This window comes from Carex rostrata, chromosome 6 (assembly GCF_964058835.1).
Source record: "Carex rostrata chromosome 6, lpCarRost1.2, whole genome shotgun sequence".
NCBI classification, from domain to species: Eukaryota; Viridiplantae; Streptophyta; class Magnoliopsida; order Poales; family Cyperaceae; genus Carex; species Carex rostrata.
In genome coordinates this window covers 10296212-10317915 of record NC_135923.1, presented here as the reverse complement: position 1 = coordinate 10317915, position 21704 = coordinate 10296212, and the positions used below count along the sequence as shown (strand labels likewise).

Below are 21704 nucleotides of genomic sequence, written 5' to 3'. Positions count from 1 at the left end.
AAAATGTCCACGTTATTTTAAAAATTAAAAAAATATTCAGGCCAATGAGAAACTTAGCAGTCGAGAAAAGAATTGGGCCGTTGAGTTCTTAGTTTCTCTCTCCTCTCGCTCACAATTCACTTAAATCCAATGAAAGAGAAAAAAAAAAGAAGAGGAAGAGAAGAGGCGATTTCGAAACTGATTTGAGGCAAAAAAAAATGAACAGTAGCAACTGAGGTAGATTGTCCAATCGTAGTGTAGCAGGAGGAGGGTCAATAAGTGGTCGAGATAAAAATGAGAAAAAAACTATCAAATCTGGTTTGTGGAGAAACTTTTTAGGCAACCTATTCAGTATGAAATTTCAAACGATGATTTTGTGGAACGTTCTTATGGCTGTAGTTTGAAAAAAAATGGTTGATCGAGAGCCTCTAACATCGGACAGGGACTTTGTTACTTGTACTTGTACTGGTAAAGCTAGCACTTCGTTTGCTGTCACTGATCCATAGCCAACTATTAAGAAGTAAGATTACTAATGCTTAAATTATGATTTTAGGGTTTTAAATTTGATAAATTAGGGTTTTACTATTTCGTACTGGAGTTTTAATTTCATCAATTTAGTGTTTGTGCTGTAGGTTGTGTAAAACATTGTAGTCGAATTTTAATGTATTTCTGAAGTTCATCTTTTCAAAATGACAAATTACCTCATTTGTTTCTACTTTTGGACAAACTTTTGACCTCGTTTAAAAAATCAATAAATCACAAAAATTGGCATGCATGTAGACTTGATGTTTCTCTATATTTTCATTAAAAGAACCAATTTTTGGTTTATTAAAAATCCTAGAATTAATTTTTGAATATGGTAAAAAACATTGAAGTTATAAAAACTGACTTTCAACTTACTCATAACTTAGTCTAAATCAAGTAGTTCAAACCATACAAATAAAGTTAACATAAATTACAAATAAAATAGTTCACAAAGCTACATCTAAATAAATAAGTACACAACATGCATATAATTTAGTTTAAATCAAATACGCCTGAAAATAATTTCGAGAAACCGACTAGTTGCAAAAGACGGGAGTCGACTACTCGCTGCCTCTACTTGGCTACCTGATGCCCTTGATTTACTACCAGATGCCATCCTTGCTTGGCTATCGTATTCCTCTTCCTCTTTCTCTTTTTCGTTTTCTCTCTTGTTGAGTTTGAGTGAGTTGTGAGTGGGAGGAGAGAGAAACAAGACTTATATAGCTTGTTTCGAAGGAAAAAAAAAAACTTTGGCCGTCGATCTCGACAGCCCAATTCTTTTATCAGCCACTGAGTTTTTGGACGGCCTGGACATTTTTATAATTTGTCAAAATACATGGGCATTTCTGTTAATTCTAATTTAATATTGGATATTAATAAAAATTTCGGCAAATTGATTGTACATCGAACTCACTGTGGAATATTTTTTTTCTGGAGTAGGCGTTATACGTACGCCGGGCTTACCCAGGGACTTCATTTACTAAACTGCAGTTACCCCGGTACTTCAGCGGTTAGCGAAAATTCCGACCGTCAATTTTTTGCGGTCCCACATTATATAATTTCTTACTAGCTTTTGATTCACGCTCTCCACTGGAGAAGAGAAACTCCTACTCCCTCTCCTCATTCACTCCGCCTACCGCTCGTTTTTTTCCCACCATTACTACATTCACGCTGACCCATGGCGGCGCCAGCGGGTGGCGCCGCGATGACGTGGCATGAGGAGCTTGCTACACTTGTTGGCGACACAGGGATCCGATACCCGAACGGTGATCCTATCGATAGTCACCACAACGGCCAATTACACGGGGTCAAAACGGAAGGTTTTTTAGCGTACGAAGAGGAGAAGATAGTGGAGGAGCCTTGGATGGATCAGATTAAGGGCTTCGTTGAATCGACGGCTGAGATGATGCGAGAGCTGGGAAGAGGTTGCTGGGACATTGCGAAGCAGAGCGTGCAGGGAGTGGAGGAATCGGAATTGGTGAAGAAGATGCGGGGCCCAGTGTCAGAGGCAATGGAGAAGCTGAGTTTCTTGAACGAGTACTTACCAGAGGATAAGGAGCCGGCACAAGCGTGGCCGGTTGTGATCTCAGTGTTCCTGATAGCTTTTATAGGTAAATTGTATATTGATATGTTTGTATGTAACACGTATTAATTTTACAGGGCTTCATTGTGTTTATTCTGGGTAAATCTAATTTTGGTGTGTTTTTTCTAACTGTACATTGTCGTGCTTTTACATTATTTTGAGAATATCTGTTGTAGAGATCTTTTTGAGTGCTTCTTCATATTTACGAGCGGAGAAATAACGTCTTCTTGCTGAATTTAATATTTTCGTTTTTTCCACTTTCTAAAACTGGCGAACAGTTTGTTTTAGAAAGATGACGAAACCGTCAAATTGTTTTAATTCCGTGCTTAAGACTAATCTGTTCCCTGCACTTGATTGATTTTTATCTTTGATCTTCTAATTCTGATTTGGGGATGAATCTAATTGTTCATTTATGTAGGCATTTGGGGCTAAACTTTTCTTCAAACCAGTACTGTTTTACATCTTGAATGATGTACTACTATTTCGTGGGGCTAAACTTCTTAACTTTTATCTAAACTATTCTTCAGAATTATGTAATCATCAGTACTATTTTACATCTTATATTCCGATAATGGTTTACAACGTGCTAAATTATTTTCATACCCCACTAGTTTCACTGAACAATGAGAATTTAAATTTCGTCTAAACTTTTATTTTACTTTCCAGTCATCTATACGAGTCAAACACAGTTCATATACATAGACACGATTAGTTTTCTTCTAGTTGTTGTGCAAATACACTGTATTTTCTAAACATATACATTTTTTCACACTTTGCTGACATCATTTATTTATGCAGTATTAAATATAGGCGGTAGCAGCAATGAGGCCCCTACAGTGGAAGCACCAAAGAAAATGTATATTGCTCCCCCTAGTGCTACACGAATTCAGCTACCTGATGGGAGGCACTTAGCATATCTACAACAGGGGGTCCCGCTTGAGCTGGCTCGATTCAACCTGATCATGCCACATTCTTTTCTTTCCTCTAGATTGGCTGGTAAGTAAGATGGGATGATACAATCTCGCAATGTTTTTTATTCATTGGCTCAGGCCTTTTTTTTTTTTCAGGTATATTATATTGGATAACTGAGTTGCGTTGAATATTCTGATAAAGGTTCTTGCCATTTCCAGTATTTATGCTGACCAGTTTTCATGCTACATGTAGAAACACTTTGCAATTTTGAAGGAAGACGATAAGCATGCAACTCTATTTGCATTCCTGTGAGACCACATGCAACCAGAGAAATGTTCTGTTTGTATGTTTTCATTGCAGTATGACTTTACCAGTCCTAGTTTTTAAGAGCTTTTCAGTGTACCTGAGTTGCTGTTTATATACTGCTACAGTTTTGCTCGAGTTCATGTGGAATGACAGTCAACTAAATACTAAAAATGATAAAACCATATGCAGGGATACCTGGGATGAGGCCAGCGTTGCTGGAGGAGTTTGGTGTCCATCTAGTCACATATGACCTACCGGGTTTTGGGGAAAGTGACCCGCATCCGGATAGAAATCTCAACACATCAGCACTTGATATGCTTCATTTGGCCAATTCTCTTGGAATAAATAACAAGTTTTGGGTTGTTGGGTACTCGGGTGGTGCCATCCATGCATGGGCTGCTGTTCGATATATACCCGACAATCTAGCTGGTAAGCCCCCCTATTCTCGCATAGAAATGTAAAAGAATATGTTCTTACAAAAGGGAGAAGGGGAAGGACAAAGTGAGCTGAAAGAAAAATTTCTGTACCCCAATTTTTTTTTCTGTACTTAGTTATATTTAGTAGTTATAAATGTAGCTGGGTAGTTGTTGAAAAAAGCTGACTTAAATTATAGTGCTCTACATGGCACCAGATAATATAAAGATGAATTTCAGTTTTAAAAGAATAGTTATTGCCAGACAATTTAAAATTTTCTTTCTAATAGGCCCTTTGCAGGAAAAATAAAAGTGAGGATATCTGAAGCCATAGGATATAGCAGATTATTAAGGATATGGAAAAAATAAATACATTTTGTTACAATTTATATGCAGAAATTTATAAAAACTCCTGATTTGTCTTCTGTTCCAAATTATTATGACAAATGGTTTAAATACAGGGGTGGCGATGTTTGCTCCAATGGTGAATCCATATGACCCAAGTATGAACAAGGAAGAGAGGCGCAAAACATGGGAGAAATGGACAGCAGGGAGGAAATTCATGTACACTCTAGCACGCAAATTTCCATCCCTTCTGTCTTTCTTTTACCGAAGGAGCTTTCTCTCAGGGACTGAAGGCCAGCCTGAGAAGTGGCTTTCTTTGTCGCTAGTTAAGAAGGTTATATGTCTACTTTGAGAAAGAAATCTAATTACTGTACTATACAAGGTCATGTTTACATTTAGATATACTATAGTTTGGCATGGTTAATAGGATGTTCCCTCCCTCATTATTTTCATTTTCAGGGCATTTTTTGGCACATGTGAAATGTTTACTTGTAATGCTTTATACGTTTTAATTTTCTTTGATTTGTAATTTTTTCCATAAAGCCTGACGCCACAATATTTCCTGACCAGTATGATTGGCAACTCAGGATTAACAAAAAAAATTCTCAGACCAGCATAATCAATGGCTTGATCTAGAATGCCATTTGCAATTAAAGACTTGTAAACTAGTTTAGTTTTCAACAGGACATATCGCTTCTAGAAGAGCCAGCTTTCAGGGACTTGTGGGAAAAGGATGTGGCTGAGTCGGTACGGCAAGGTGATGCAGATCCCTTTGTAAAGGAGGCTGTAATTCAGGTATCAGACTGGGGGTTTACACTCTCTGACCTACAAGTACAGAAACAAAAAGAAGGGAGAGGGTTTCTGTCATTGCTCAAGTCTTTGCTTAGCCCGGCTGAAAAAGAGTGGACTGGCTTTCTAGGCCCGATACATGTGTGGCAGGTTCGTTGAGGATGTTTTCTTATTTTTCTTATTATTTAAGTTGCTTGGGGAGTGGAGTCAGACTTTCAAGTTATGGGGGTCAAACATAAATGGGGTCAATCATATGAAATTTTCTTGCTACAAATGGGGTCAATTTTACACTGCCCATAGAATTTTACTATAAATTATATAGAAAATAAGGCACAATTAAAAAAAAATTTAAAGCAAATGGGGGTCAATTGACCCCCATTCCTTTACTGTGGCTCTGCCACTGCTTGGGGTGGACTGCAATTTTTTTTGTCCAGTATCGTTACATGCTGTTAGTCCTGATAATGAACCTGATCAGTTGTAGACATTGGCATCCCTTTTCAGCATTGAGAAATAAAATTATGCATCTTAACTTTTCATAGCAGACCAAAAAGGATGGACCAAAAACAATTCAAACTATTAGCAGAAATAGGACCTGATCAAACTACGCAAGTTTTAATATATAATAGCATGTTGACTTAATACTTGGAAAAAGAAAGAAGTGCTGACTTGGCCTATGCGGTTTTACAGGGGATGGATGATACAGTGGTGCCTCCATCCATGACTGAGTTTGTGAGGAGGGTAGTTCCAGGTGCAACAGTCCATATACTACATGGAGAAGGCCATTTTTCATACTTTTGCTTCTGTGACAAGTGCCATAGACAAATTTTCTCTACTCTTTTTGGGATCCCACAAGGTCCCCTTGCAATAGAACAAGAAATCGATGAACCACCAGCAGAGTTCACCGAAGAGACAACTATACCAGGAGAGACAACAACAGAAGAGACGGTGACAAACAATAGTACTGAACAGGAATAACAAACTTCTTGATCTGGATATATATAGTTTTCTTATGATTTTCTTTCTATACCCATCTGTTAGTGCCAATAGGTCTTATTTTTCTGATTCTAGCTGGTTGATGAATCCTGAGAATGTCTGATTGACTGACATCGTTGCAAGAAAAACGCTAGGTTTACAACTTTATATTAGGCGGATGATGGGTTTCACTTTGAAAAGCCTGTCACCTTTTCATTGACAAAGAGTTGCTTTATTATGTAAATCTGTAAGCCAAGTCAATCCATAGAAGTTCATAATTACATTTAATCTTACAACATAAGTTTCTTGTACTTTACAAGTAGTTTGCATTTTTGCTGATCAGAACAGCTTTCTTACTGCGTAATGATCTCAGAAAAAAATAATTCCCTGTAACCCTAGTTCATGGTAACATCAATTAATACTAGCTAACACGAATAGAGTAAAAATAACACTCGCCCAATTACCAACCTCGTTTAGGGTACCTACTGTTCCACATGTGCATCCAGATTCAGCATACAGTAGATGACAGCACATATCATACTTGACGTGATTGGTGCGACGAAAATCCATGTAAAAAACAAGAAAAATAGAAAGCAACTTCTGGAATTTGTTTATAGCAGGTGCAAGCATTATACATCCAGCACACTAATTGCTCGCCATCAAAAATGAAATAGCCACGAAAAAAATACAGTGAAAGAGTATTGTTTTTCCAAACAGACCAACAACTGTTAAGGTCATTTGGGGAAAAATCACACGAGAGAAAATTTGTTCCTCAAAAACACAGGCGCATGAGGTTTAAGCTGCAGTTTTACTTTATTCTGCAGCAAGCAAGATAGCCAAACAAAGATATCCATAGCTTCAACAAAGCTCCTTGCAAACATAAAGCAGTCTAGTTTCTCAGAAGTACCAAAAATATGAAGCCGACAAGCTCCTAAATAAGTTCACCCTTACAAGTTTTTGAAAGCAGATTCTTGTGAACCCTTCTCTGGTGTAAGCCTTGCCAAGAGAGCCTTATTTTGAAAATGATCGGCATCTACGAAATAATAATTGCCGTCAGCCTTGAAAGTAACAAAAGGCCTGTTTGTGTCGGCCCTTCTCACTTCAGCAAATTTTATAGTCTTCCTAAGAGGTGTCGCAAGCCACGACATCATCTCGGACTCAAAGCTGTCCGAACCAGGTTGCCACCTTAGCTTGTGGATGTATGGACTGACAAACCAGTGCAAGGCAGCAGTGGTAGAAGCACTAAGAAAAATTACCGTAGATGCCACCGCACCTTTTAGTATTACATTCATTTCAGGTGAAGTCATGAAGGTTATGACAGGACCAAGTGAAACAGAGAGACAGCATGTTGAAAGAGAGAGGAGTTTGACTTTCTTGATGGTTGATGAGATAGGGCCTACATAGACGAGGCCAGATTCTTTTCCTTCTACAGGTTGGGTTCTCTTGAGTTCAGGCCCAATGGCAATCTTGGACTCGGTTGCCTGAGATGCGGGTCGGCTTTGGGTGAGTGAATAGACGGGTGATATGAAGTTGGTGAGTTTCAATGGAGAGGTTGGACTGGTTGGGAAATACTGTTTCCATGTGCTGAAGTTATGAACAGGAGAATCTGGTAAAAAAAGGGGTCAAATAAAGTAAGATTTATTACTACTATAATAAATTATTTAAATATTATGGAAGTCACTAAATAGATCAGTCATCATGTTATAAGAATGACCTAAGATGGATTAATTTGCTCATTTTTGTGTTTTCCCATATATACAGATCTAATTGCTTACTCTAGAGTCTAGACTAATAATCTAATTCTGGCAAAAGGAAGCACTAATAGTTCATGGTATTCTGAAAGCTTGGTACTGTGAATTTAGTTCTGGTATCAGTGGGTACAGACGGGTAGTATATCCTTTGCATCAACAAAGGAATTGTCTGAGATAATAATAAGCAAACAAAACTTTTGGTCCTTTTAGAAGCTCCTCTTTTTAAAAACAAGTAGGTAGAATTGATTCAAGAGGAATCATAGCTAAGAAACTGAGCTCAGGTCTGGAAATTGGTGCTGTAATGCTTAGATCCATTGCCTGGTCCCAAAAGACCTACTCAAAACCCTAAAAACCCCTGCTTAGATATAGAAACCCGGGCGGTTATTTTTAGAAGAATGAATGAATCGACAATGGCAAGGATTCTGACCAAGATAACCGGAACATATAACAGAAACCAATCTACATAACAACCAATCAGCTCATTATGTGTGATCCAAAATGCTCTTGATTGAAAAACCCTATAAGAGAAAGGACGGGCGAAGGTACTTGCCTGAGCAGAAACCAACAGTCGGCGATGCCTTCACCTGACACTGGCGCACGATGAGGCTGTAGACCGAAGCCGATCGTTGTCTCAACGCCATTTCGATGCGTTTTGTTTGCGGCGCTGATTTTGCTCTCTGCTGATCTGACTTTCTTCTCTGGCAGAAAACTTCCGAGTGTAAAATGGAGGAACCGTTTTTCGTTAAGCTGGGCCGGTGTTAAGAGTACTCTGTTCGCCACGGCCCAATAACGCCAAACTGGATTATTTGGTTTGGATTCCGGTTCAAACTGTTCGGTTCGACTGATAATTTTAAGTTTTTCGGTTATTATTTTTTGGTTGTGTTTCGTTTTATCAAAAACCGGACAAATAAAAAATTAAAACCTGACAAAATAATTTGTCGACATTGGGAGAAACGAATTAGGGACAACTCAACTCTAGTGTTGAAATTCACAACTTCACAAAGACTACTTTAAAATCTAACATTTTTTTAAGGGTTAGTTGGCAAGTAGTCCACTAAAACACTAACGATGAAATATCTAATATCAAGTGATAGAATATTAGTAAATGAGTCAATTATATATCTCGAAAAGCATTAATTTATCTATACTACTATTTTCGCGTAATAGAAAATTAGCTCATTTAGGAATACATGAGGGACTAAAGTGTAAAAGTTAGAGATTTGACTGCATAAATTGTGGGTTATGAAAACTGTTGCATGTTGCGTCACTTTGAAAATAATTATAAAAAATAAAAATAAATAATACTCATGTATGTGTTAGTTTCGCCGTAATTTTATTTGATCATGCTAGAGAAACACTTATTATTTTTATTTTGTTATGTACTAGACAAATATGTTGATTATATCTTAGAGTTATAAACAAATGACAATACCATACTTAGCTTAGCTTATGAATATTTGTATTTCTTATATATATTGTTAAGGTATATAGATAGAAGTATATATTTGATCTTTTTCTACTTTTTTTTTTCTTTTAAATATGAAGATTCTTTTCATTTTCTTTTAAAGATTTGTTTTCCATCTTTTTCTATCTAAGTCTCTCCTAAGAGAGCTAAAGCCTGAAGGTATGGTAATTTTACAAAAAGTTGTTTTCTGTTGTTTGCTATTCGGAGTACCATGAGTATCTCTTCTTCCTTTTATGGTTAGTTATTAATTTTGAAAAGTTATTAGAGATTTTTTAGATGTGATTCTGGTCAAAGATCTAAAAGTAGTTCCGGTCAAAGCAGTTTAAGTTGTTAAAATAGAGGTTATTGAGGACCACACAGAAATGAGAAATTTTTTCTGTGAAATTTGTATGTTTATACTATTTATTGAATTGGTTTATAAGATTTAATATTGAAATTTACTAATTTTGCTACATTAGTTTATAGGGACTTCTCTAGAGATTTTGGAAGAATTGAAGTCCAGAGACTATTAGCTACTTTTTAAAAATCTTCACATAAATGCTTTCAGTCTTGCCAACTAAAAATTTTTAACCAGAGACATTTAATTTTTTCTTATGTAATGATAAACCAAGGTAAGTAATAGAGAAAGACATCCATTGACATCTAAATATCTGATCTAAAGAACTACCCATTCCTAAATTGATTGGATACATCTCAAATCTTAATCCTCACTAAGAATAAGTTTGGAACAATTTGCATCGGTTAAAATCAAATCGTTCTGATCAAATAAAATAATCGACATTCAAGACTGCTTAAAATAATTTCATGATAAAATCTGAATCGTTTATTTTTTACCAAACGATTTGATCAGATAAAAGTTTATATTTAAATATGAGTGAGTCTATGATACTATGCATATCACGGGTTGGTCCGTGCTACGGCTCAATATTCGAGTTTTCAAAATTCTAATGGTCGATCTGAACCGTTCATCTTGTTCTCCATATTAATATGTGTTTGGAGACCAAATTTTACATTTTTTGGAATTTTTTTACTATTTTTTAGATATTTAGAAAATCACTTGATCTGAAAATTCTGGACCATCCAAAAACAGTGATTTTCAATAAATCTAAACAAATAGTAAAAAAAATTCAAAAAAATATAAAATTTGGTCTCCAAACACATATTAATATGGAGAACAAGATGAACGGTTCGGATCGACCATTAGGATTTTGAAAAGTTGAATATTAAGCCGTATTACGGGCCAAATCGTAATATGCATAGTACCATAGACTCACTCTTTAAATATTAATATAAAATTTCAATCGTTTAACACTTAAAAAAAAAGGGGGAATTTCACGTATCCCCCTCAAAAACCTTGATATTACGTATTTTCCCCTGTAAAATTCATAATAACATATTTACCCTTCTAAAGTTCAAAAACTCACAGATTTACCCAATTCTTTTACTTTTTCTATTAAAACTCATTTTTATTTATGAATTACCAATTTTACCCTTTATTAAAAAATAAAAACTTCCCTCCCTCTCTCCCCTTCTCTTTGTGCGCCATGGGTCAGTTCAAAATAAGAGTAGCCGGATATCAGGTTATCATTTTATTGATTATTCATCTATAATAAATTTATGTGAGAAACAAGGATATGACTTTATATTTAGTATCTCAGTTCAAACACACCATAATTTTTTTTAGAGATAAAAGTGAGCCAAAGCCCTCCAGTTCCATTAACCTCGGACACAAATTGTGCCCTTTTTTTTTAATTTACAAAAAAGAATGAAAAAGAAAGGAATGTGAAAAGAATAAAAATAAAATAAAAGACAAAATGACCTATACTATGTCAGGAAATTGTAACACCGTGAACTTTTAAAATTCAGATTTAATTAAAATAATAAGTGGTTAAATCAAATAATATATATATACGTATATACGAAATTAGTGACGTGGATGGTGAAAAATAATTATACGATTAATTGTGTTAAGAGAGAGGAGCAATTGGGGTTATATAAATCATTTAAACAATATCGAACAAGTGGAGGGTTTATTTTGCAAAAATACCACTTACAAGTGGGGGCCCTTGTCATTCCCTCCTCTTCCCCTCCTTCCTTTCCTTTCCTGCCCCCATCTTTTTTTCTTCTTTCCTTTGTTTCCGCCAAGAGAGAAAGAACGAGAGAGAGAGAGAGTGAGAGAGAGGCACCCCGGTGACCATTTTGCCCGAAAACCGAGATCTAGGAAGAGGAGCTCAAATCTCGCACATCCATCCGTTCCATTGGTAATTCTCGTTTCTATTTCTCTCTCATTTCGTGATTCCTTGTTTTTAGGGTTTCGGTGAAAACCCGTAGAATCGTACCAAATTGATTATTCCGTGCCTTTGTTGTTTATATAGTGTAAATTGACTGATTCCGTGTTCCAAAGTGCCACCAAATTTCCAATTTACGGATTTTCCCAAATTTCTCGATTCCGTGTTTTTAGGGTTTCGGTGAAAACCCGTAGAATCATACCAAATTGATTATTCCGTGCCTTTGTTGTTTCTAAAGTGTAAATTGATTGATTCCGTGTTCCAAAGTGCAACCAAATTTCCAAATTACGGATTTTCCCAAAAAAAAATTGATTAGGGTTTAAATTGTAAAAGTGCCGGAATTTAATAAATTGACCTATGGATAGATCCTAACGAGCACGGCTAGCGGGATTGACGAGCTTACCGAGTCGCGAGATCGCGGACCCTCTACGTGCCCTACATAACCAGGTGCGGGGGTTCACGGGATCTGTTTTGGGGTTTATTCGTAGAACTAAATAACGGTGCATATTATTATATTTATGTTGATTGCTTGATTTAAATAAACTGTGCATAGCATGTTGAATCTCTGATTGAAAGCATTTGTTGCCGCATTGCATAATTATGATATTAGTGTAATTGAATTGTATAACTGTTATGATTCTCATGTTGGTACGGTTTATCGATTGTTGATCTGTCGTTTTGAATAAGTGAGTGGAACCACAGTATGACTTGGATTGATTGTGTGAAGTGAACAGTGTATCATAGTGGAAAGTCTAGCTAGCTACTAGACTTTCATCCAGGACCCTTATACGCATCTGGAGAATGGCCCTAGTGAACCCAGTACCGGTTGGGTAAGGGAAGTGCAGTGTAATTTTAGGTAGAACTGTGGTTCAGTGGTTCAGTGATTCAGTGAAAGTGTCAGTGATTTCTTTTTGAGAAAATTTATATTCTGTTGCATATTCGCGGAATATGCCCGTGCATATTTCAAGTGATGAATTGATGAAATTGTAGGACTTGAAACCAGAAATTAGAACTGTTAAGCCGGAGGTGATCGATAGTTGATATCTGTACCTCATAACCAGACGTATATATATTATATCTGTGAAACCAAATCTTTCTGGAAATTCGTTGATTGATGTTGATGAGATGTGAATTGAAATCCGTTTGAATCTATTCCCGGTACATGTGCATTTATTATTATTGGTGAATAATTAAATAGAAGCTCTATTACTAGTGTATTTAGTTCTGGTGATGGATTTCTCACAAATCCAGTAGCCCTGTTAAATTCCGCACTGAGAAAACGGATGACAGGTTTTCTCACCCCCTCCCCTCGGGGAATTTTTCCCTTTGAACTGATATGTGCAGGTAAACGCGAGTGAAGTGGGACTCGGGCTCGACGCGTGAGTTAGGCCGAGCTAATAGGTTATGCCAAACCCTTTATGTCCATTTTGAATGTGTAGTTGAACCCGTAGTCGGTTATTTTGATGTATAGGTTGTTATCGAACCGTATTATGTTATAAAACCCTAACGGTATGTTTTAAATAGTTGTTATGATTTAAATGTTGAAATTGCATTTTTAATGTCATAAAAAGGTCCAGTGAATGGGGAGTAATTGTTTAAGTATACGGGGATTTGATCGGGTTTGAAAACGGGGTGATATTCCACGAAAATGGGCAAAGGAATGAAAAACAGTACTCTTATTGCGGGCCGCAATAACCCTATTGCGGGCCGCAATGAGAGCAGACAGAGGGAAGTTCGCAGGCTGACTTCCAACCAGGTCATTGCAGGCCGCAATAACTTTATTGCGGGCCGCAATGAATGGAGGCAGAGGCTCCCTTCAGAGGCTGGGAAATTTGGAAATTGTTGCGGGCCGCAATAAATTCATTGCGGGCCGCGATGAATGGAGTCAGAGGCAGTTTGCAGAGGCTGGAAATTTTGGGAAGGGTTGCGGGCCGCAACAGCCCTATTGCGGGCCGCAACAGCCCTATTGCGGGCCGCAATGGGTTCCCAAAAATACTGTTTTGGGTATAACTTAGCCAAATTAAATCGGTTTTGGACCAAACTTGTTTTAAATCAAATCATATGATAATTTGACTAATCTGGACCGTCGGTTAAAGGATTTTCATGCAATTTGACTTCTCCAAAATAAAATTTTCCGTGCTCTATTGAGCGGTGCTTCGTAACCTCAGACAACGCTCGCAGGGGGTTGCCGCCCCCCTGCCACCCCCCGCATACTAATAGAATCGGGCCCACACACATAAACATAACAATTTATATATATATATATAAATCTACATGAACAAAACCGCATTTTAAAACAAAACTGCGCGACCCCCTGTTCCGGGGTGTGACAGAAATAAAGTATAAACTATATAAAATAAGGAAAAAAGAAAGCCAAAATTACAAACTATACCAGTAAACCTTCCAAAGGCAGTACCATGCGTGGATACTGGTATTTTTGCCAGTGTGCTCCTTTTTGTTTTATGTTTAGCGTGCAAACCAATTGATGTACTCCCTCTGAACCTCAGTCACCACTGCATTAATCGTCTTCTTATTTTTTGTGAATACTCTTCTACATCTTTCTTGTCAAATTACAAATGTTGTTGTGAGTTGTATTTTTTCTGATGACCACATGCTCATATCTAATTATTGCATTACAATAGTCCTCTTGCAGTATATAGCGACTCTGTGGCAGCTCTAATGGAACTTGCAATTTGCTCTGGACCAGCTTTGCATACTCACAATGCATGAATAGATGTTGTGTTGTTTTCTCTTATGCTCTGCAAATATAGCATATGTTCGATATAACCCATCTCTTTCTTCTTAGATTGTCAACCGTTAGGACTTTATTTGTCAACATTAACCACGTAAAACTGTGACTCTTGTCGGCGCCTCTAATTTCCAAATGACTTGAATATGCAGTTTGATTGTCAGTCCTTCTATCATGGCCATATAGAAAGATTTCACCGAAATAGATGGACTAACGATGAAAAAAACACCAAAATTGATCAAATCAAAATTTTTTTTGCTCAGAGAATTAGAATCTGAACTGAACTAAACAAATTTGTAAAGTAAATAAAAAAAGCCAAGTAATAGACCTGTATATTATGGTGTACCAGGTTAAATAAAAACAGGTTATTAAAATCAATTTGAAGACAATAATATATAAAAAAAAATGCTATTTACTTTGCTTGTTGTATGTAAATTGATTTGAACAAAAACAGTCAAATCAATGTAAAAAAAAAAAAAAAAACTGTTATTCATGCACACACCACATACTTGCAAGCATAGTGTTTTAACCAAGGTTCTAAATAGCGATTATAGCGGCATAGCGGGGAGACCAAAAAAAAAAGCTATTGCGAATAGCGTAGCTATAGCGGAAGCTATCACATATAGCGATTTTCCCTTTTCAAACTCTATATTCTATATTTCTACTAATTATCAACATAATCAATATTAGAGAATTGATGTACCAACTAAATGACAACTAATCTAAGTCTATACTTTTTATTAATTACACAAATAAGAAGGAAAAAAAATCTAAAAAGTAACATTATTTAATAGTTTATACTTCATGGTATTACATATTATAATAGACAAAGAGCAATTAATTTTATAAGGTAAATGAAGAGTCAATATACATATTTAAACATTTTATAATTATAATAATAATCAAAATCAGCTTTCAATTGAAACGAACGATAATAATTTTACAAATTAATACTATAAAAAGAGTAATCAAAATGAAGAATTAGTATTTGAATATTTCTCGATATAGAATGATAGAATAAATCACAAATAAAAATAGAAGCATATAGTTTGGTTTAGTATACTTATCACAGAAGACCATGTAGCATTAGAAATAAGAATAGAAGTACAGAAGTTCATATAAATTGCAAAAAAAAAACCATGTAGCATAGCGGTAGCTATAGCGGGTCTCATATAGTGGTAATAGCGGTCAGCTATTATAGCTATAGCGGTCGTAGCTGAGTTAGCGCAATTTTATCTCATAGCTTAGCGTTTATGGTCCGGAAAAGTTATAGCGCCGCTATAGCTAGCTATTTAGAACCCTGGTTTTAACAATATTATCTGAAATAAAAGAATAAATAAATATTATCGTTGTAAAAAGTACAAGGAAAAATGAATTCTATAGATGGTGTATAGAAATTTTTTACTAGTTCAATGAGCTTAGACTCGTATACAAGATGGGCGCAGTCAATGGGCATAAAGAAATATTGTGTGCTTTTTATCTCACATTTGGATGAGCAAACATTGCCCACGGGGCTCCTTTCGCAGAGAAAAAAAGAGGGGGGCCGAGGAGGATTAGGGAGAGAAGATTTTTATTTTTTTAATAAAGGGTAAAATTGGTAATTTATAAATTTAAAATGAGTTTTAATAAAAAAGTAAAAGAATTGGATAAATTTGTGAGTTTTTGAATTTAGAAGGGTAAATATGTTATTATGAATTTTAGAGGGGGAAATATGTAATTTCAAGGTTTTTGAGGGTGATACATGAAATTCCCCCAAAAAAAAACACAAATCTGCTGTCATCAACACGGTAGATGAGGACTGAACGTCTTCGGAGAGAAGAAATTGTTTGATTCATTCGTCTCGCACATCGCAGTCACGCGCCATTCATTCCTCCATTCTCCCGAATTCTCCCGAGACAATTTCATCATCTCTCCACCGGACCCAATTTGAAAAACAAAGAAACTATGTCGTCGGTAAATTTCGAAGAGCTGACGCCGCCTATGCCGCCGGCGATGAAAGCCATAACCCTGACCTACGTTCGATACCAGCGCGGCGACCCGTTCGGGCTCTTCCTCGCCTGGGTCTCTCTCATTCCCGTCTTCATCTCCTTCGGCGGTTTCGTCTCGCACTTCCTCTTTCGGCGCGAGATCCAGGGGCTCTTCTTCACTCTTGGCCTCATAATCTCGCAATTCCTCAACGAGCTGGTCAAGTCGTCTGTACAGCAGTCGCGACCTGATACGTGCGCCCTCCTGGAGGCGTGCGACTCGCACGGGTGGCCTTCCAGCCACTCGCAGTACATGTTCTTCTTCGCTACTTATTTGACCTTGCTTTCCCTCGGGAAAAAGACCGGGGTTGGACATTGGGGTTCCCGATTTCTTCTCGTAGTCCTGCCGTGGCCTTTTGCGGTGCTGACGATGTATTCTAGGGTTTATCTTGGATATCACACTGTTGCTCAGGTTATTAATTGACGTTTTTATTAAATAAAAATTATTTGACCTTATATGTTTAGTTGTGTTCCCTATTCTTCTAACCTGAGCTCATTTCCATTGTTGGCCAACACTATACCAATCTATTTTTCCTTGTAATGCAATATAGTTTACCCTGGTATTGCCTGTTTTCAAACTACACTATGAAATTGTTTAATTGATATGCCGATATCAAGTGTTAACTAGATTTTCTGCTCTTACAGAATTACAATCCAAGTTATATGGTTTTGCTCTGTACAATTATCAAGATGTAAATGAAGAAACCTGCAAAATAGACCGGATTGTACTTGAATTCTTATTTTTGTATGTTGTTAAAACTGAGAAGAATTCCAACATTATTCAATTAAAATTGTTAAGGTATTTGCCGGGGCCGCACTGGGATTAGTGCTTGGGGCAGGATGGTACTGGATTGTGAATACCATGCTTGTTGAGTACTTTCCTGCAATTGAGGAGAGTGCAATTGGAAGGTGGTTGTATATCAAAGATACCTCCCATATACCGAATGTGCTCAAGTTTGAGTATGATAATGCCAGGGCCGCACACAAGAAAGTAGCGACCGATTGAATTGTAAGACTTCCACACTTTATTCTTTTCATTTATTTAATTTTAGGGGAAAGTTCAATTTTACAATGATCCTGTATGTTTTTTTTTTTCCTAAAAAAGTAAAACTGTGCCTCATTCTTAAAGGGAGAAAGGAGAGCAATTCTTTGTGGGTACAGAAATTTAAAGAGTTGAACATTAGTTCTGTTAGTTTGTTGTTGTATATATGCTTGTCGATGTCTGTGGGGGAGAGCCGTGCAGAGTGGTGGTGGTGGGGTTGGGGTGGGGTGGGGGTTGAGACATTTCATTGTCTGGATCTACTATCAGATAACTTGTGTTTTGTAAGTCTACTCTTAGTTAACAGATGAACAGAAATCCTGTTCCAACTGTATCAATTGCCCACTCTTTGTTTTGGGAGAAAAAAATCTTCATTTTCTGTTTGTTTTGGTTTTGGGGGGAAAGATGTGTACAGGCCCTTGGCAAGTGGAGAAACATCGATTTAACTTAGGATCCTTGTCTCAAACAGGAGTTTAAAGTGGGTTTTTACTTTTTACCTTAGTAATGAAGCAGCTTGGTAAACTCAAAGCACCAGATATTACTACTTTTAACCCTCACTTGTATAACATACGAGGGTAATTTGTTCTCTGAGATCACTGCATCTATTACTTTTTCTTACTTTTCAGTAGAGTACCAGACCGATGTTTTGAAATTAAACCTTGTGTTTTGCAAGTGAAGTTGAAATGAAGTAGATAGGGAATTACTTCAAAGCATTGTTATACGGTAGATATGAAGTAATTTTATTTTGTGTGTGTTACAAGGGAAGTATTAAGTATAGAAGATGTCAAATTACACTCTACTTCACTTTTGGTGGGCACGGGGGGAGTAGCTTTAAAATTAGTGTGTTAGTAGGATTTGTTGCATGGTATCACCGCATCAGATGGATTTAGAGAATGCAAAAACATAACATTCCACCAGTTTCGTCTCTTTAATTCTGAATTTCTGATTTATGCATTCAATCACCTACAAATACTATAATTTACCACTTACCATGTGCACATCTCGTGCAGGTTTTTCTATCACAAGTCAGTTTTTAATGAAGGTTAAAGTTCAGATCTCAACTGCCATGCGGGGCCAGTAATTTTTTTTTTTTCTTTTTGATCCAATACGATCAGTGTCCAAGTTTAAATTTACAGTTCTATACGATGATGTAATGTAATCCGCATGTAACTATTATAGCTGAGGTTATTGTAAAAACTTTTTGTATTTTTTACTTGGAAGTTTTTTGTTTGGCAACACATGCAACAGTGATAGTTGGAAGGATGATGGAAGAATACCATTTGAAATAGTGTTTAGTATGTTTGACAATAAAATACAGAGGAGCACTGAGAATATCATTATTCTTGCATCTATTCTAATCATATTTTCATGGAACAGCTGAAGAATGCTATTCTAGCACTCTTCTCAATAGTAACTTCGTATTTAGTGACCTTTGTTCTGAATAGTATTACCATTTCGAATAATGCTACAACAGAGGATTACCAATCAATCTTGGAGAGGCTATTTGCATTTTTTTAATTTTGAAAAAAACAAAACGAAGAAAATGGATGGGATGCCGTCAGCATTGCTCCGCATAAGTTGTGTTTGAAGAGGGTTGCAACTTGCAAATAGCCAAAATAAAATCAAACTTGTAATTGGTATACGTATATGATTTGACAGATTTTTATTTCAATTAATCTTGACACACCCTTGTAGCAAAATCCCCATGACTTCAAAATTGGCTAAGAATCAAACAAACCAGGTGTAGCTTCCCTCAATCGAAATACGTTAGAATTTTGCATTTGTGCAAGAATTAAACGTCTGCCACTGTAACATTCCGTCATGTGGATTTTTTTTTCTGATTAACATAAGAACGAATAATATTTATACTTTTTATATAAATAAATCATAAAATACTGCTAATATGGAACGTAATAAATAAATAATTACTTGATCACTTGTTTTGAAAAATGGTATGCACAACGCTAGTCTTATTTAAATATTTGATTTATACAACAGATCTTCAAAAAAAAAAAATGTTTAAAGAAACAAGTTATTAAAAGATAATATAATACGCACAACTTCTATGTTAATAATTTCACAGAACTAATTATGAAACCTATGCAACTTATATGCAACTTGTATATATTTGACTGATTAAAATTTGAACGAATGTTTAGGTACTAAAATAGCTTACCCAAAATATACTCATGGACATAGAATTATATCAATATGAACCTGATTCTTCAAATATATAATTAATATATAAAGAAATATCATTTTCATTATGATCATTCATTTGACATATACGGATATATGGAAGGCTCCTTCCAAACTTTCCAGATTTTCATTTCAAATGGAGGATAAATGCATACCATAAATCCCTCCTTGATTTCTGCCAACTTCCTTAATTACTCTAATTGAACTTAGCCACTTACACACCTAGATGCATCAAACAAATTCTCTATAAATAATCATGCACTATATATGCGGCCATTTCATTTCCATAACGTGTCTTCCTTTCGTAATAATAAAAAACAAAGATATATATATATATATATATATATATATATATATATATATATCTAAGCTGCGACAGCCACCCTTAACCAAAGCAGCAGCCCACTGCAACTCCAGCAGCCATCACAATCATCAGCCTCACCCGTCATGCGCTGCCCACTGAACACTACCAACAACTGCTACCCTATTTCCTGTGCGTCCGAGCTTCCGAGGTAACCCACAAGACTGCTAATTAATTAGATTCATATATACTTAAAGAGGAGGGTTCAAATGCCTCCATCATGCCTCCATCTCTCTCCATCATTTTCAAAGTTCAAACAGTCGATCCGAACCGCTCAACTTAACCTCCATACTAAAATATGTTTGGAGACCAAATTTTATATTTTTAGGAATTTTTTTACTATTTTTTTAGATAGGTACAAAAATACTGTTTTTAGATGGTTCAGATTTACTGATTTTGTACCTATCTAAAAAAATAGTAAAAAAATTCCTAAAAATATAAAATTTGGTCTCCAAACATATTTTAGTATGGAGGTTAGGTTGAGCGGTTCGGATCAACTGTTTGAACTTTGAAAATAATGGAAAGAGATGGAGGCATGATGGAGGCACAAAAACATGGAGGCATTTGAACCCTCCTCATATTTAAATTAGTATGGTAAATCGATCATCACAAAAATAATAATCTAAATAAATAGTAATTAATAATCATGAATAAATCACAGTTTATTTTTTGTGTACAATTCTTTCTTTCTTTATATTATGTTCTTCTCTATTATTCTTTTATTATTTCAAATCTTATACGGGTCATAGATTTTATATTCAATCTTTATTTACAGTAAATTTATTTCGTTATTTGATGAAATAGAGGTCGGCTATGTATAGATTTTATTTCCTTATAGTTATTTTAATAAGAAATGTGAAATTTATTTTTATTAGATTTTAGTCTCCTATTATTATTAATAATAAGTTTGACTAGCAAATAGTAAATATTTAATAAGATGCTTATCTTGTTTTTATAGACTTATCTACATATATATCATCATAACAAACTTTATATCTAAATATCTTTAAATCATTGAATTACGTTTCGACAGGAAAAAAAAATAAGGCAGAGGAATTCTTAATTTCCAAAAATTATAATGGATTATATATATATAGCCTTCATTATTGAAATGCGTCATACACCGTGCAAAATTTTTGGGTGTCCTTTACTTAATGATACATGATTTTAAATTGTAATATATAGATCAAGGACTGATATTTTATTTAGAATAATTATAACAAACCCCCCACTCCCATCTCCCATTTTCCCCGCACTCTCTCTCTTCCTTAACTGCCATATATCCCCCCACTAATTTCCCTAAAAGTTTTCTTTTATCCCCCACTAATTTCCCTAAAAGTTTCATTTTATCCCCCCCACTAATTATAAGAACCCGCACTCTCATCCCCGCATTAATTATGCATTCCTCTAATAACAATTTCCGCGTTAATTATTGCTTTAAAAACAATATGCGCATTAATTATACTGTTATCTAATAACAATCATTGTTAATAAATGTTTATCTGTTAATTGATGTTCAAAAAAGTATTTATCATTATTTCTGAGAAGTATTTACCCTTGTAACATAGAGTATTTATCATTATGTTTGAAAGCAGTGGCGTAGCTAGGATTTTCATTAGGGGTAGGCAAAATAAATTATTATTATTTTATTTAAATAATTAAATTGTAAAATATTATTAAATAATTTTCATTGAAAGCAGAATCAGTAATTAACCATGAATTAAAATCGAGAAAATTGGTAGAAATCCACCGAATTAGATCGAAAACTCGATTTTTTTGAAAGTTTACTTTGAAGTATAGTTCACAAGACTCTTCTATTAAAATTCAGCTCTTTTTGAATAGTTGAACATAATATAAATATTTTAATGCATTATATTAAATTTCAGTATATTACTTTATAAAACATTTTAGTCTATTCCTTTCACAAAAAATAACAAATTTATTGTGGTCCCACTATCATACCATTCTTATTAATCTTCTTCTTGTCAGAATATTTCAAAATAGA

General features: G+C 35.5%; 3 protein-coding genes across 5 annotated transcripts; 2 read left to right on the top strand and 1 right to left on the bottom strand.

The window, feature by feature from the left end:
• The first annotated feature begins 1556 nt into the window (after positions 1-1556).
• On the top strand, positions 1557-6104 carry LOC144556004 (uncharacterized). The gene is made up of 6 exons (XM_078304473.1): positions 1557-2114; positions 2885-3082; positions 3494-3733; positions 4179-4396; positions 4747-5001; positions 5539-6104. The coding sequence occupies exons 1-6, from the start codon at positions 1682-1684 to the stop codon at positions 5824-5826; spliced, it is 1632 nt and encodes a 543-aa protein (XP_078160599.1). The 5' UTR covers positions 1557-1681; the 3' UTR covers positions 5827-6104.
• Positions 6105-6527: 423 nt separating this feature from the next.
• LOC144556006 (uncharacterized) lies at positions 6528-8285 on the bottom strand. Its single transcript, XM_078304474.1, has 2 exons — positions 8125-8285; positions 6528-7429 (listed from the first exon to the last, which is right to left on the bottom strand). Exons 1-2 carry the CDS (start codon positions 8213-8215, stop codon positions 6771-6773), a joined length of 750 nt encoding a protein of 249 aa, XP_078160600.1. The 5' UTR covers positions 8216-8285; the 3' UTR covers positions 6528-6770.
• A 7618-nt stretch (positions 8286-15903) lies between these two features.
• LPPGAMMA (Phosphatidic acid phosphatase (PAP2) family protein) lies at positions 15904-18471 on the top strand. 3 transcript variants are annotated; one of them, XM_078303772.1, is made up of 3 exons: positions 15904-16512; positions 16900-17109; positions 18145-18471. In XM_078303772.1, exons 1-2 carry the CDS (start codon positions 16021-16023, stop codon positions 17104-17106), a joined length of 699 nt encoding a protein of 232 aa, XP_078159898.1. In that variant the 5' UTR covers positions 15904-16020; the 3' UTR covers positions 17107-17109; positions 18145-18471. The 3 variants fall into 3 exon arrangements, with proteins under 3 accessions (XP_078159898.1, XP_078159899.1, XP_078159897.1); XM_078303773.1 differs by having other exon boundaries at positions 15905-16512; positions 18182-18471; XM_078303771.1 differs by having other exon boundaries at positions 15906-16512; positions 18150-18471.
• The last annotated feature ends 3233 nt before the right edge of the window (positions 18472-21704 follow it).